This window comes from Geotrypetes seraphini, chromosome 6 (genome assembly GCF_902459505.1).
Source record: "Geotrypetes seraphini chromosome 6, aGeoSer1.1, whole genome shotgun sequence".
Classification (NCBI taxonomy): Eukaryota; Metazoa; Chordata; class Amphibia; order Gymnophiona; family Dermophiidae; genus Geotrypetes; species Geotrypetes seraphini.
Window position 1 is genome coordinate 246,573,630 of NC_047089.1, and position 17,110 is coordinate 246,590,739.

At 45.1% G+C, this 17,110-nt stretch overlaps 1 protein-coding gene across 2 annotated transcripts in view; it reads left to right on the forward strand.

Annotated features, from left to right (window-relative positions):
• The first annotated feature begins 1,580 nt into the window (after positions 1 to 1,580).
• TSPAN7 (tetraspanin 7) overlaps positions 1,581 to 17,110 on the forward strand; it is a 163,288-nt gene continuing 147,758 nt past the window's right edge. The window contains exon 1 of one of the 2 annotated variants that reach the window (XM_033950475.1): positions 1,581 to 1,740. In XM_033950475.1, coding sequence (XP_033806366.1) covers positions 1,660 to 1,740 — 81 coding nt within the window. In that variant the 5' untranslated portion in view covers positions 1,581 to 1,659. The remainder of the gene's footprint in view (positions 1,741 to 17,110) is intronic. The other variant, XM_033950476.1, reaches the window with a different exon arrangement.

Here is a 17,110-nt window from a genome sequence, read left to right on the forward strand (position 1 = left end):
CCCCGCGTCATTCCCTAGTATAAAAGTCCCAAACCCGTTCCCTGTCATAATGCCTCATTTCAGTGATGTCACAATGGCTTGATTGTCCAATACTTGTCTCACTTCTGATATTCTATTGGAGGAGGGTGTGGAGCAGTGGTTGGAGCTACGGCCTCTCATAATGCCTCATTCCACCAATAAAAGCCAATCTCATCAGTGATGTCACAATGGCTTCATTGTTCTATACTTGGCTCACGTCTGATATTGTATTGGAGGAGAGTGTTGCACATTGGTTAGAGCTACGGCCTCAGTACCCTGAGGTTGTGGGTTCAAACCCTTCACTGTTTCCTGTGACCCTGGGCAGGTCACTTAATCCTCCACTGCCCCAGGTACATTAGAGAGATTGTGAGCCCACCAGGACAGAAGGGAAAATGCTTGAAGTACCTGTATGTAAACCGCTTTGAGTGTGGTTGTGAAACTACAAGTCCCAATCCCTTTCCCTGATGTCATAATGCCTCATTCCACCAATAAGACCCAACCTTATCAGTGATGTCACAATGGCTTCATTGTTCTATACTTGGCTCACGTCCGATATTGTATTGGAGGAGAGTGTGGCACAGTGGTTAGAGCTACGGCCTCAGCACCCTGAGGTTTTGGGTTAAAATCTCATGCTGCTCCTTGTGACCCTGTGCAAGTCACTTAATCCTCTACTGCCCCAGGTACATTAGAGAGATTGTGAACCCACCGTTGTAAAACTACAAAAGGGTGGTATACAAGTCCCAATACCTGATGTCATAATGCCTCATTCCACCAATAAAAGCCAACCTCATCAGTGATGTCACAATGGCTTCATTGTTCTATACTTGGCTCACTTCCGATATTGTATTGGAGAGTGTGGCGCAGTGGTTAGAGCTATGACCTCAGCACCCTGTGGTTGTGGGTTCAAACCCTTCACTGTTTCCTGTGACCCTGGGCAAGTCACTTAATCATCTGTAAACGGCATAGAACTTCCATGGTAATGCAGTATACAAGAATAAAGTTATTATTATTAATAATCCTCTGCTGCCCCAGGGTACCATATGGCTCCAGAGAAAGGAGAACAAATTGAGACCTCCGGGTTTTACTTCTCCTGAAACCAATGGAAGTAAAACCCGGATATCTCAATCCAGCCTTTTTCCAGGTACATTGAGACTGTGATCCACTGGGCAGATAGGGAAAAAACTTAGAGTACCTGTATGAAAAAGCAGTGTGAGTGCGAGTGTAAAACTACAAAAAGGCGGTATACAAGTTCCAATCCCTTTGTCTTCCCCCCTGTGAGAAACTGCCAAATTCCCCAGTCCAGGGGGGGGGGGAGATTTTCGGCCAGTTCTGGATTCCCCCCCCCCCCCCCAGTAGGCCTGAGGATTTGGGAAACCCCACTGCGCTCGAGGATGTACAAAGCGCTTCCACAAGGAATTTGGTAAAAAAAAATTTGCCTGCGCCGGTCCCCTGAAAAAAGGCGCGAAAAGGGGGCTCCGCGCGCGCGTGCGCGGGGGGCGGGGCCCCCCTGGCCGCTCCCTCTGTGACGTCACGCTCTTTAAGGGCCCGGGAGGCGGAGGCAGGCGCGCGCGCTCATCCCCCGCCTCCTCCTCCTCCCCCGCCTCCTCCTCCTCCCCCCACCAGCGGCTGGATCTCCGTAGCATGGCATCGAGGAGGATGGAGACGAAGCCTGTGATAACGTGTCTGAAGACGCTGCTCATTATCTACTCCTTCGTCTTCTGGGTGAGTGCGGTCGCCCCCCTCCCCATCGACGGAATAGCCCAACGGTCCGCCGGGGGGGGGGGGCTGGGGGTTTTCGGGGGTTCCCCCCCCCCTCACCTCACCGCCGGGCTCGGAGCGTTGACTGCGCCAAAGCGGAAAACCCGGCGCCGGACGTGAGGAATGCACCGGCTACCTACGGAAGGTCGTGAGGGGGGGAGGTAGGTCGCCAGGGACTCCCCCTCCCCCCTACCGTCGGCGGCCCGTCTCGTCTCCCTCTTGCCCCGCAGCGGGCGTGGCCAGTGCCCTGCGCATCCTTTCTCCGGGGGGGGGGGGGGTTATCCTCCTGGCGTTGTATCGAGGAGATGGTGGAACGTTTCCCCGGGCGACAGCCATCATCCTTGGGGGGAGGGGGTCCTGTCAAACGCCGATGCCCGTTGGGGGTGGGGACCAGGGGCAGCCGCCGTTCTCCCCTCCCGGCTACGTTTTTGCAGGAACTGTCCGTATACCGAGTTCACCCCTCCCCCCACCCTTATAAAACGCTGCGAGGTGCCGTACGGACTCAGTATTTGCCGTTTGTAAAAAAAAACAAAAAAAAAACCGCACGCACAAGTGTCTCCTTCTGGGGGGGGGGGGGGTTTCCCCAACACGACTGTAAAACCTTTGCCAGCGTGCTTTTGAGGGTTCGGGGGGGGGAGCTTTAATGTAAATGCGATCCCACGTTTCTGGGCTCAAAGAGCGAAGTGATTGGGCGCCTTAAAAACGTGATGATCCCGTTGAGCGTCAAAGCCAGATGTGGGGCTAGGCGTCCAACAGGTGGACCCACCTGCGGGGTTCACCGTGCATCTCGCTTCTTGGGCTAGGTTCTGGCAATCGGGCAGGGCCATACCCAAAGGGCCAAGTAATCATTTCCCTCAGACTCTTGCAGTGTGTTGCCATTGCTCCGGAGACTAGAAAAATTATTCCCCGAAGGGCCCCGCTGGTCCCTTGGCATTGGCAAAGGAGATTGGGCGGAAATTAAGAAGTGCCGTTACTAAGGGGTCCTTTTATCAAGCCGCGGTGGGTGGGTGGGGGGGGGGGTTAACGCGCGGAATACCGCCTGCCGCGCTAGCCGCTAACGCCTGCATTGAGCAGGCGTTCGGTTTTTTTTAGCCGGCCGCGGGGGTTAACGCGTGATGAAATGTCCGACAGCGCGGCTTGATAAAAGGGCCCCTAAATTTTGTTGGGCTGGGAAAAAGCCAAAATTATCCTTTTAAAAAAAAAAAGAAATTATTAGGATCCGGGATAAGGGGGTGGAATGGGTCTTCCACATCTTCGTATGTATGGAAAGGCTTGTTTATTAAGCCATATTAGGGATAGGGTGTTGGATGATGTTTTATTTACCCCCTATAGGTTATGAGAGAGCTTTTTATCATCCTTATTTATTATTTCTTCTTCAATGCAATTTTGGTTATTGAAAGAAAGGTCTAGTTTCTGGCATTGGAGGAACCAGTTTCATCGTTTATTGTTATTTGAGACTTGGGAGATTAGGCGTTCGTCTAGGAAAACTCATCTTTTTATGGAAATTTGGGATCCCCACATTCAAAATCTTTCACCTAAAGCAAGAATTTAATTCTCAATGATTTACATTGAAGCTATGATTATTTATATAACATTCCAGTTCTTTATTCTTATTATTCTTTATTTCATCCAAGTTGGGGGGATTAGTTTTTGTGTTACTTTATTTCTTTAATAAAATGTTTGAACATAAATAAAGGGGGGAGGAGGGAATAAATATGGAAAGGGGGAATGAGATTGGAAATATATTGAGGTTTGAGGTGGATAATATGGAAATGTATTTTGGAGGAATAATATAAATCTGTTTGACAAATACTTTTATGAATTTAATTGTTATGAGAATATTGTGTATTATACTGCTGTATACTTGTACTTTTGTTTGATTCCGTCAATAAAATATTATAAACTACAACCCCACAGGGAAAAATCACTTCTGCAAATTAATCATATGTTTTATTGTGTCAGTATGGTAAAAGTCCGGTCCTCGGTATTCACAACTCAAGCTGCGATGCCAGTTAGTAGAGTTGACAGCTAATTAACCCAAAGGGTCTAAGGCAGGGGTGTCAAAGTCCCACCTCGAGGGCCGCAATCCAGTCGAGTTTTCAGGATTTTCCCAATGAATATGCATGAGATCTATTAGCATACAATGAAAGCTGTATATGCAAATAGATCTCATGCATATTCATTGGGGAAGTCCGGAAAACCCGACTGGATTGTGGCCCTCGAGGAGGGACTTTGATACCCCTGGGCTAGGGAGCATGATGCATCCCTGGACCGTGAATAGGTGCCAAGTATTTGTGAAAAATCAACGCCAAAAATCATGCATATTTCCCTGTGAAGTTAATCGCAAAAATCAATATATCAATAATGTCAGAAGGGAAGTCCCCTAATACCACGCCCAAAATTACAAGGGCAATTATTGAAGTTCATGAAATAGAGAGGTGCTTATCTCCATTGGCATGAGAGAGTCCTTGGTGGATAAATGTCTCAAAAATCCATGCAGAATATTGAGCCCTTTTGGGTTAATTAGCTGCCAACTCTACTAACCGACATTGCCGCTTGAGTTGTGAATGCTGAGGACTATCCATACTTTTACAATACCTATGTTATGTGTATTGACACAATAACATATATGATTAATTTGTAGAAGTGATTTTTCCCTGTGGGTTCTATATGGAAGAATCCCAGAGGAGATTATTGCGGAATCTACCGTCCTAGGCTTCAAGAGCAAACTAGATGCATATCTCCTTAAGAGAGGCATATAAGGATATGGTGGAATATAAATTACGCCAGGTGTACACCTGGCAGGGCCTCCGCGTGTGCGGATCGCCGGACTTGATGGACCGAAGGTCTGATCCGGAGAAGGCAGTTCTTATGTTCTTATGAATTTTTCTACCATAGTGGCTTCTGTTTTCATTCTTTCTAATTGCGTTCCAATTTTGCTAACGCAATTGCTCCAGAGCCATCATGCTGAACATATGCTTGCCTCTGAGGTGGCTATGGAATAATGGACCGCCCAAAATAGCAGTCTGGCAGAATTACATTACCTCCTCAGCAGGGGCTCAACTGCACTAAGGCAGAGAGGGTACAGGGGTATTTATTTTTTGTCAAGGGCTGGTTACAATTGACTAAAAACTGTGAAAATGGTCTTAGCTTCACTGAGCTTCCTCATTTCTCCCCATCGTGCTTTTACTACTACTACGGTAATCATTTTTATAGCGCCACTAGGTATATGTAGCGCTGTGCATCAAAACACAGAAGAGATGAGACGGGTCCATGCTTTTCTTGAATACTAGCTGATGCCCCGGCGTTGCACGGGTATTTAATTATAGCAATAACACTGTAAATGGATTCAAATAAAGATACTTTATAGTGGTGAATGAAATTATTTTTTTACAGCTTTTATAAAAAGTACAATATTCAAATTATAATGTGAAATATTTGACAAAATGAATACAATACAACTAACACAAAACTTGATTATAAACAACATTTTTAGTTTCACCTCCAGGAGCAAGAACATATAAATTCTTGGGTGAACCCACCCTTGAGCAAGCAACATAGAGTTGTCCATGGGAAAAACAGGGGGATCTTAAATCCACTCCACAGTATGTAATAGTCTGTCCCTGTGATTTGTTGATTGTGATAGAGAATGCAAGTCTCACTGGAATTTGCAATCTCTTAAACTGAAAAGGAAGATCTGTTGGAATAAGTGGCATCCAAAAGTTTCAGTATTGATTTAAACAACTCAATATGTGGAAACTCAGGTTGAAAAGAAACTCCATGCAGTTTTTTCCCGGTTCAGAATGGAACCTGTGTTCCTAGTTCAGCATATGTGAGTACTCATGAAATGTAATAACATTATGAACTGGGGTGCATGAAGGAAACAGTTACAAACACAGTTAGAACATACAAACTCTATATGTATGGTGTCCGTGGTAGAATAGAAACGATGTCCCTAGTGGTTATAGTGTCATAGAAAGTGTTTTATAGTTGGAATTACTGTGAGAATGGCAGCTTTTTACATCCTTTCCATTGACATGAATGGGTGAAATCAGATTTTCTGTTTGTAGCTCCGCCCACGTGTGCAGGTGGGCCGCGAGACCCCCAGAACATATCACCCCAGGTAGTGAGGGATCAGCATACCAAGTTTCGTTCAAATCGGTCACGCCGTTTTTGAATTACTGTGAGAATGGCAGCTTTTTACATTTTTCCCATTGACATGAATGGGTGAAATCTGATGTTCTGTTTGTAGCTCCGCCCACGTGTGCAGGTGGGCCGCGAGACCCCCAGAACATATCACCCCAGGTAGTGAGGGATCTGCATACCAAGTTTTGTTCAAATTGGTCAAGCCGTTTTTGAATTACTGTGAGAATGGCAGCTTTTTACATTTTTTCCATTGACATGAATGGGTGAAATCTGATGTTCTGTTTGTAGCTCTGCCCACGTGTGCAGGAGGGCCGCGAGACCCCCAGAACATATCACCCCAGGTAGTGAGGGATCTGCATACCAAGTTTCGTGCAAATCGGTCAAGCCGGTTTTGAATTACTGTGAGAATGGCAGCTTTTTACATTTTTTCCATTGACATGAATGGGTGAAATCTGATTTTCTGTTTGTAGCTCCGCCCACGTGTGCAGGTGGGCCGCGAGACCCCCAGAACATATCACCCCAGGTAGTGAGGGATCTGCATACCAAGTTTCGTTCAAATCGGTCAAGCCGTTTTTGAATTACTGTGAGAATGGCAGCTTTTTACTTTTTTTTCCATTGACATGAATGGGTGAAATCTGATGTTCTGTTTGTAGCTCTGCCCACGTGTGCAGGTGGGCCGCGAGACCCCCAGAACATATCACCCCAGGTAGTTGGAATTACTGTGAGAATGGCAGCTTTTTACATTTTTTCCATTGACATGAATGGGTGAAATCTGATTTTCTGTTTGTAGCTCCGCCCACGTGTGCAGGTGGGCCGCGAGACCCCCAGAACATATCACCCCAGGTAGTGAGGGATTTGCATACCAAGTTTCGTTCAAATCGGTCAAGCCGTTTTTTTTTTTACATTTTTTCCATTGACATGAATGGGTGAAATCTGATGTTCTGTTTGTAGCTCCGCCCACGTGTGCAGGTGGGCCGCGAGACCCCCAGAACATATCACCCCAGGTAGTTGGAATTACTGTGAGAATGGCAGCTTTTTACATTTTTTCCATTGACATGAATGGGTGAAATCTGATTTTCTGTTTGTAGCTTCGCCCACGTGTGCAGGTGGGCCGCGAGACCCCCAGAACATATCACCCCAGGTAGTGAGGGATCTGCATACCAAGTTTCTTTCAAATCGGTCAAGCCGTTTTTGAATTACTGTGAGAATGGCAGCTTTTTACTTTTTTTCCATTGACATGAATGGGTGAAATCTGATGTTCTGTTTGTAGCTCCGCCCACGTGTCCAGGTGGGCCGCGAGACCCCCAGAACATATCACCCCAGGTAGTGAGGGATCTGCATACCAAGTTTCGTTCAAATCGGTCAAGCCGTTTTTGCGTGATTGCGGCACATACACACACACACACACACACACATACACACATATATACCTCCGATTTTATATATATATATATATATATATATATATATTATAGATTGTTTTTGCCTGTGGTCTGACTGAAAAGCACAGACTGCAGTCCTGGCCAGTCATCTGCATACACCGTGCCTCAGCGTCGGCCAGTAGAGGTTAACTGTACAATACCTGGAACCAGTGTTCCCGCTAAGCTGCGCTGGGGTGCGTTGACGCACAAAATATTACCTCGCAGCGCACAAGTTTCTCGTCACAGCGCACACAGTGTAGAGCACAGTTCTTCAACCGCCGGTCCGCAAACAAAATCTTGCCGGTCCGCGAAGGATTCGGTCCCCGCCGCAACGAAAGGCCGGCGTCAGCTGACTTGCAACTTCCTGTTGCAGTCGCTGTGCCGGGACTCCTGCCTTCGCCGGGACTCCTGCCTTCCACCGCGTTTGCCTCCTGCCTTGTCTCCGCACCTCCAGACCAACAGCGGCAGCTGTGTATGCTTTTAACTTCGGCACAGAGCTGCCCCTAATCAATAGTTTAGCGCGGTTTCATAAGGCAGCCTCGGGGCCTTTGCTAGGCCGGCCCACATCGCATCATCGAAGCGGGCCGGCTATCAAAGGCCCCGAGGCTGCCTCATGAAACCGCGCTAAACTATTGATTAGGGGCAGCTCTGTGCCAAAGTTAAAAGCATACAGAGCTGCCGCTGCTGGTCTGAACTCTTGGGCCGCTGAAGGAGGGCAAAAAGCAGCTGTCCTGGAGGTTTCCCTTCCTCTCGCCTTTACAGGTTCCTTTTTTCCACCTTTTTTTTTTTCCTTCAAACGGCAACGGGCCCCAGCATCGACATCAATCAAGTAAGTTCCACTGTCAATCAAGCGGTTCTGCTCGGCCAAAGCTTCCCCTGTGACATGAGCCACCCTCAGGGGAAAGAAAGTGACCCACAAAGGTGAGGGGAAGGGGGGCAGATGATGGAAGTTGGGGGGGGGGATAGAGAGAGAGAGAGAGAAGGGGCAGATGATGGAATGGAGGAGATGAGAGAGAGAGAGAAGGGGACAGATGATGGAAGTGAGAAGAAGGGAGAGAGAGCAGAAGGCAGATGGATGTCAGTTGAGAAGGGAGAGCAGATGCTGAATGGAAGTGGGGAAAGAACACATACTGGATGGAAGGAGGAGATAAATAAAGGGGGAAGAAAATAGTAAGATAATGGAGGGGTGAGGGAAAGGGGTGACAAGCTGTGTGTAGACACAGTGAAAAGAGGGAAACGGGACTAAATAGTAAGAAAGAATTTAATTTAGATGGAGGCAGAAAATAGAGAAGGAAGACCAGAGAAGAAAAGGGAAGAGAGAGCAGAGAATGATCAGATCTGAGTGGAGGAAATGAGAAGAGAGATATGCTAAAAACCACAGGGGGGAGGGAAGGATAGAGATGCCAGACCATGAGGGGAACAGAAGGAAGATGATGGATGCTAGACCAAATTGGGGGGTGGGGGGGGGCAGGAGGAGAGATGGCAGGGAAAGACAGACAGTGAATGGAAGGGGCAGATGCTGGACTGAAGAGACAGAGAAGGTTATCATGCTGCTGTACCGGGCCATGGTACGCCCTCACCTGGAGTACTGCGTCCAGCACTGGTACTTTAAGAAGGACACGGTACTACTCGAAAGGATCCAGAGAAGAGCAACTAAAATGGTTAAGGGGCTGGAGGAGTTGCCGTACAGCGAAAGATTAGAGAAACTGGGCCTCTTCTCCCTTGAGCAGAGGAGATTGAGAGGGGACATGATAGAAACATTCAAGGTACTGAAGGGAATAGACTTAGTAGCTAAGGCAGGGAGAACGAGAGGGCACTCTCTAAAGTTGAAAGGGGATAGATTCCATACAAACGTAAGGAAGTTCTGTGGTAGAAAGCAACATATTTATTTGGCTCATAACTTGCTGGCGCCCGATATTTTTAGCTCACAGTGAAAAAAGTTTGCTCACAACACCCGCCCGCTTAGAGGGAACACTGCCTGGAACTCCCTCTTCTTTTCTCCCACCCCTAGGTCTTTCCATATTTGTGGTGTAATTAGGCTCTGGGGCAAGGTCTGTCAGTAGTGCTATCTTCAAATAGGGCTTAACATTTAGTAAAATAACACAAAACCCTGCAAAAAAGACACCTAAAACCTATAGTGAAAACTTACCCACTAATGAAAAGGCAGTGCTATCAATATTACATTGGTCTCTAGAGATTTATTATTTCTTGATGTCCTGCAAATCACAGAGTAACTAAGCAGCTTATAATAAAATTAGTATCAGCGTACCATAAAATTACTATTAATAATTTCTGTAGTACTACTAGTGCTGCACAGAGTCACAAAGAAGAAGAAAACAGTCCCTTTGTCCAGCTTATATCCTCTTCCTCCCTTACATCAATGTGTCTCTCGCTCTTTCCTCCCTCCCTCCACTATGTTCAATATTTCACTCACTCTTCCTTTATCCCCTTGGTTCAGCTTTTCTTTTTCCCTTTCCTTCTCTCTCTTCCTCCCTGCAGGTCCTGTACCCCTTCCCTCTAGCCCCCTTCCCATGTGTCAAACACCTCTATCACTTCCCTTCAGCGCCCAAACCAGATCTAGTAACTGTCTCCTTTCAGCTCCAGCCGGTCTAGCATCCCAAGCAATTCCCTCCCCTTCACGGGTGCAGCAACAATCCCCGCACCCCTCGTGAGTCCAGCAGCCCCCTTCCCTCCCTCATGGGTGCAATAGCCCCCCCCTCGCACCTTTCCGATGGCCAGGGGCAAAAAAACAACAAACCTACGACTCTTCTAGCTGGGTCGGCCCCGTTCCTGCAGGTTACCCGTGGCTAGCCATGGGTAACAAGTCACTGTGTCATTCTCTATCTCATACCATATACACCCCATGTTCTATTGGCTCTTTCACCATCTTTTAAACCCTATTTCAACTCTCACTTGTCACCTTCAGAAATTCATCCCTTTCCTTCCATACCCCTCTTTTCAACGTCTTGTCTGTCCTTTCCGGTCTTCCCGGTCATTGCTGGGTTTGATTCCTACTGCAGCTGCTTTTGACTCTGGGCAAGTCACTTAACCCTACATTGCTCCAGATACAAAATAAGCATGTGCATATAATATGTAAACCAGTTTGATGGTAACCACAGACAGGCTATGTATAAAGTCTCATCCCTTTTCCCTTCCCCTTCTCCAAGCCTGTCAATATATTTCCACTCAAACATAAAAGTGCCAAATATTCACGATCCCTTCAAGATTCCCATTCCATCTCTCCTGTCCTTAATTCCCTGCTCTGCTCCCACTCTCCCATTCAATCACCAAGCCTAGTCTATCTTCTGCGCTTTCCTCCCTATCCTTTGAATCTTCCCCCTAGTAATTTTCTGCTCTATTCCTCTTATCTTACCTCGCCTCTAATCCCATCCAATTTCTGTTCCTTCCCCTGGCCAGTTAATGATCTGTAATCTGTTGCTAAAATTATCTGTACTGATTGGAGGGTGACCAATGTTAGCCTGGTAAGCCTGACTTCAATGCTGGGCAAAATGGTGGAAACAATTATAGAAAATAAAATTGTGGAACACGTAGACAAACATGTTCAGCCGAGGAAGATCTTGCCTCACCAATTTGCTTGACTTCTTTGAAGGTATGAATAAACATGTGGCTAAAGGTGAGCTGGAGATGCAGTGTATCTAGATTTTCAGAAAGCTTTTCACAGAATTCCTCATGAGAGGCTCGTTAGAAAAGTAAAAAGTCATGGGATAGGTGGAAAAGTTCAGTTGTGGATTGGGAATTGGTTATCGGATAGAAGACAGAGGGTAGGGTTAAATAGTCATTTTTCTCAATGGGATCTGTACTGTAACTTATTTATAAATGATCTGGAAATTGGAACAACGAGTGTTAGAAAACGAAAAATGTAAATTAAAGAGCTAAGGCCAGTTATTGGACAGACTTGCACAGTCTGTGTCCCATATTTGATGATTTGATGTAGGATTGGGCTGGGGTGGGCATCGATGGGAACTCCACTAACTTGGAACATCAGGATGTTACTGGCCAGACTTTATGGTAGATAGCCTGTAAACAGGATGGTTGGATAGACTGGAGTGAGCTTGGATTGCAACTTTAGCATTTGGAACCTAGGACAATACCAGATGGACTTTACAATCTATGACTTAAAAATATCAAAAAAGAGAAGTTAATCATGTATTTTTAATGAGTATAACTAATGGGCAGACTGGATGGACTGTTCATTTACTAAAGGTGATTAAATTTGCAGATGACACTAAACTATTCAGAGTTCTTAAAATGCATGCAGATTGTGAAAAATTGCAGGCATATCTTAGGAAATTGGAAGAATGTGCATCCAAGTAGATAAAATTTTAATGTGGACAAATGCAAAGTGATGCACATTGGGAAGAATAACCTGAATCAGTTACTGGATGCTAGGGCCCACCTTGGGGGTTAGCGCCCAAGAAAAGGATCTGGGTGTCATTGGGTGGAAGGTTTCATCGTATTGCTTACAATGTGCAGCGGCAGCCAAAAAAGCAAACAGGATGCTAGGAATTATTAAAAAAGGGATGGCTAACAAGACTAAGAATGTTATAATGCCTCTGTATCGCTCCATGGTGTGACTTCACCATGGTGCATTCAGTTCTGGTCTCCTTATCTCAAGAAAGATATAGCGGCACTGAAAATGGTTCAGAGAAGAGCAACCAAGATGATAAAGGGGATGGAACTCCTCTCGTATGAGGAAATACTAAAATAAGTGAGGACTCTTCAGCTTGGAAAAGAGATGGCTGAGGTGAGATATGATTAAAGTCGACAAAATTCTGAGTGGAGTAGAATGGGTACAAGTGGGTCGATTTTTCACTCGTCAAGAATTACAAAGACTAGGGGACACTTGATGAAGATACAGGGAAATACTTTTAAAACCAATAGGAGGAAATATTTTTTCACTTGGAGAATAGTTAAGCTCTGGAACGCATTGCCAGAGGTTGTGGTAAGAGTGGTTAACGTAGCTGGTTTTAAGAAAGGTTTGGACAATTTCCTAGAGGAAAAGTCCATAGTCTGTTGTTGAGAGAGACTTGGATGAAGCCACTGCTTGCCCTGTATCGGTAGCATGGAATGTTGCTACTCCTTGGGTTTTGGCCAGGTACTAGTGACCTGGATTGGCCACAGTGAGAATGGGCTACTGGGCTTGATCGACAATTGGTCTGACCTGTAAGGCTGTTCTTATGTTCAGTTAAACCCCTAATTCCTAGCCCCATCTTCCTTCCGATCCTTCTCCCACCTACACACACCCCTTGTCCCATCCATCATCTACTGTTCCCCATCTTCTCCAACCACATCAGTTGCCCCGTCAACCTTCTGCTCATTGCTTCACTCCCCATGTTCCTCTGCTTTCCAATGTCTTATATTTGACTTTTTTCTCTCTTTATGTCCAGTCATTCCCTCTGTCTCCCTATTTCTCCTTGCCATCACCTCCCTCTCCCTGTCCCTAGTCCCATGTTCATTGTCTGCTCTCTGTATTCTCAGCCCTCTCCTTTTCCCCTGTACTTCCATCCCAGGGCCAATCTCTCTCCCTTTTCTTTCTTCTGTCCCATCCATGTGGTACTGCATATCTCTCCTCTCTGGGAAAAGTGCTGGATCCGATCTCCCCTTCCCCTTCCATCCCATCTCTCTCCTCCTCCTCCACCCCCCCCATGTGTCTGACTTCTCTCCCCCAATGCATCCTTGCTCTCGCTTCCCCCAACATCTCTCCCAACCTCTATGGTGCTGATGATACTATTTCCCTCCTTTCTTCATCTCCCCCATGCTGCACTCCTCCAAACTTGCAGGCTGCCGGCAGCATCAGCAAGATAAGTGCTGCCTTCTGCCTGTCCTGGAAGCCTTCAGTATACAGCATCCCACTTACACGGGATCAGGAAGTAGCTGTACACAGAGGGTTTCTGGGGCAGGCAGAAGCCAGCGCTTACTTTGCTGCTGCTGGTGGCCTGCAAGTTTGGAATAGTGCAGCCTGGCTGCAACAGGAAAAAAAAGTAGTATGGGGTATCTCGGGGTGCATAGGCACCATTTTCTAGTGGTAGGCAGCCCCCCCTTCCCCCCCGGGCAAGTCTAGCGGTATTGGCAGGCAGCCCCCCCTACCTTTTTTTTTTTTTTTAATCTCGTGGTTCAGCGCACTTTCTGTGCTCCTGCCTCGCTAGACTGCTGCCTCCTGATCTCTTTCAGCAGAGCAGCGCACAAGGCAGGCGCACCTGCCTGATCCTGTGCTACTCCCCGAATGGCTACCATCAGTTCTCATGGGACTCGCAAGATCTGAAGGCAGTCATTCAGGGAATGGCGCAGGACCAGGCAGGTGTGCCTGCCTTTTTTGCCGCTCTGGCGCTGCCGGAAGAGATCAGGAGGCATCTGGACCGCCGGAATTAAAAATAAAAAAGGGAACCGGGGGTGGGGGTGGGAGTGTTGTAAGATGCACTCTTATTTCCACCCACTTTTTTTGGGGAAAAAAATATCTTATGGAGCGAAAAATACGGTAAGAAATCCATTTTAAGAATTGTTTTCCAAATCCCATTTTTTTCTAGGATCCCAAATAGAAATTCCGAGCCAACTCTATCAAAAGCCTTCTCGGCGTCCAGAGAAAGCACCAGTGAAGGAACTCCCTGCTGCCGTGCATGCCACATCAAATGCACCGTCGTTTTAATATTGTCAAATGGCTTCGGCAGCACATCCTGCAGCTGCTGGGCCAAAATCCTTGTGAAAAGTTTATAATCAGTGTTTAGAAGAGATATTGGTCTATAAGATTCACAAGCAGTACTCGGCTTACCCGGCTTAAGTAACAAAGTCACCACCGCCAAACCTTCGGTCGGCAAGGCTCCTCCCCCCAGGGAATTAAAAACTTGAACCAATATGGGATCCAATAAACCCCTGAAGCTTTTATAAAAGTTTTTAGTATATCCATCCAACCCTGGGGAAGTACCTGCAGGGAGGGCCCCAATCGCCTCCTCCACTTCATTGAGTGTCATCAGAAGGGGCAGCTGTAAGGCCTCCCCCCTCAGAAATGGCAGAGAACAGAACCTGCGCTAAATACATAATTTGCACCTAAGTTGGAAAGCTTCAAGAAAAGTGCAGTTAACAAAGAACTTGTGGTGACCAAATATATACCACTGTCAAAATGTTTGGGGAAAATTTGATGAGCAGTCCACGTTCAAAGAATAGATACCGGTACCTACTTCTTTGGGTTCTAAGCAAATCCTCAAACTTTGTGTAACAAGTAGTAAAATTGTTATTTTTTGACATTTCATAATAACCTCGGATTTCTCAATGTTCAATTTCTTAGATGTTACACTTCCTCAAGATTTCTAACTTCTAGTGGCTGTTGTTTGATCAGTATATCAACAGAGGGCAAAAGGTGAATAGACACCAGCTGAAACTGAATTTGCTGCTTAGTTTTGGCCAGAACAAAAAACAGCATCTCACAGGTCCTCTTTGGCCACTGCTGCCACTGACATCCTATTTCCTCCAGGAAGGGGCTGGCTGGCCACACAACCCCAACCCCTTTATCCTCCCTTGGTCTACCTTTGCTGTAAATGACTAGTCTAGTAGTTTCTTCAGGCAAAAGAAATTCCCACCAAAATAGCTGCAGGAGGTTCCAGTAACCATTTTAGGACTATAAATAGTGTAAGCAGATAAAGTGACTGCTTATCTGCTTCCAATTGCAAAATGGCTGCTAGGTCCTCATATGGTAATCTTTGGCAGCCATTTTGGCTGAGAAACCTACAAAGGACAGGAGTTATGGGTATCGCTGTTAACCAGAAGAAGCCACTAGACCAGTGGCCTCAAACTCATGGCCCAGGGGCCACATGCAGCCCAGCAGGTACTATTTTGAGGCCCTCGGTATGTTTATCATAATCACAAAAGTAAAATAAAATGGTTTCTTGATCATATGTCTCTTGAGCTATAAATGGGAATTAGCCAAAAGGAAAGATTGATTAACTATAAAGAGTTTTACCTCATGCAAAATTGTCATTTATTTAATAATCAAAAGACAGCAAGGGAATATATTTATCCAAGGTGATACTTATAAATAACTCTTTTACTAATCACCTTTCTTTACTTCAAGCACTAATTTCAAGACAAGACTGATGTGATTAAGTGAACACTCAGACCCGCAGCTGAGGTCCGGTGAAAAAAATCACGGAGCAGATGTTAAGGAGACCATCATAGTTGTTCACAGTCTCCTCCACCAAACAAAGACTAAATAACAGCAAATCAAACTTAAATAAAATAAAATAATACATTTAACAACAACTTAACTTTGAATGGTGTAGATGATAAACATAACTGCTCCGGGCTCCTCCGTTATTCTCATTACCGACCCCCCAACCTAGGTTTCACCCGCTGGCTTCTTCAGGAGGGGTACTAAAATTACAAGATGACTCAAATCAACACTGCACCACACAGCTTGCTTTCTTAATAAACTAAACATTTTAAAATACTCAATGCACACACTCTCTCAGCGACTTACCGGCACAAACACTCCATACTGCACACACACACGCGCTGCTGACGAAGGGGACTTCCCAGCAGGCCACGCTTTAAATACACTCCCCTTTTACTACCTACCACGTCATCACTCCTTACGTCATGAGTGAAAATTATAATTGAAACCATTCGATATCATTGTTTAATCCTGCGGGGGCCAAGGTATGCCATTGAAATATGAACTTCTGCTCCAAATAAAGGAGACATTGAGTGATATTTCCAGAATCTTTATAAGAACAGTATATTGTAATTCCTCTATCGAATGCTGTTGCTCAATCCAATGGCTCACCAGGGGGGCAGTCACTCGTTTGCATCTTATATTACTCAAATGTTCGGCAATGCGGATTTTTTTTTTTTTTTTGTAATTTTTTATTTATTTAATTATACATTCTTATTGTACAAGAATTGATTCTTGTTACATTAAATACAGGGAAGAAAATTTTAACACAATAATACTTTTACCAGAAACATCATGATGATAAACCCCTTCTTAGACCACAATAAGCAGGGGATGACCAAAACTAAAATTAGAGAGAAATTTAGAGGAATAATACAAAAAAGAAAGGCTTAATGTATCTAGCGCCCATTACTATTATTATCCCTTAATCCTTGATGATCTGCTTAACATCTAGAAATTCCTTCAGATGGTTAGGAGAGAAAAAAACATATTTAACACCTAAGTACCTAACCAGGCATTTGCATGGATACCCCAATAAAAATGTTGCTCCAATATTTATAGTCTGTTGTCGCATTGCAAGAAATTCTTTCCTCCGTTCTTGTGTAGTTTTAGCTACGTCAGGATATATCCATATTTTCCGACCCCCAAATAATTTTTGGGAATTTTTGAAAAACAATTTCATAATCATATTCACATCCTGTTCAAAGACAAATGATACTAGTAATGTTGATCTGTCCATTTCAGATGTTATTGTTTGTTCCAGTAAAGCCGTCACATTTGCAAAATCTATCACATTTGTCTCTCCTTCTCTTACTTTCCCAATCTCATTTCCATCTTCATTTACCTCTCCTTTTCCATCAGGCATCTTTTTATTTGGTAGGTAATAAATTTTATTAATTGGAGGAATACATTTTGAAGAAATTTCCAAATTCTCAATGAGGTATCTTTTCAGCAAATCAATAGGTAACATTCCTGAAGTTTGAGGAAAATTTAGAAAGCGGAGATTCAAACGCCTATTAAAATTTTCAAATTGTTCTAGTTTCTTATGAATAGTGGAGCTATCTTTAATTGAAGCCAATTTAAA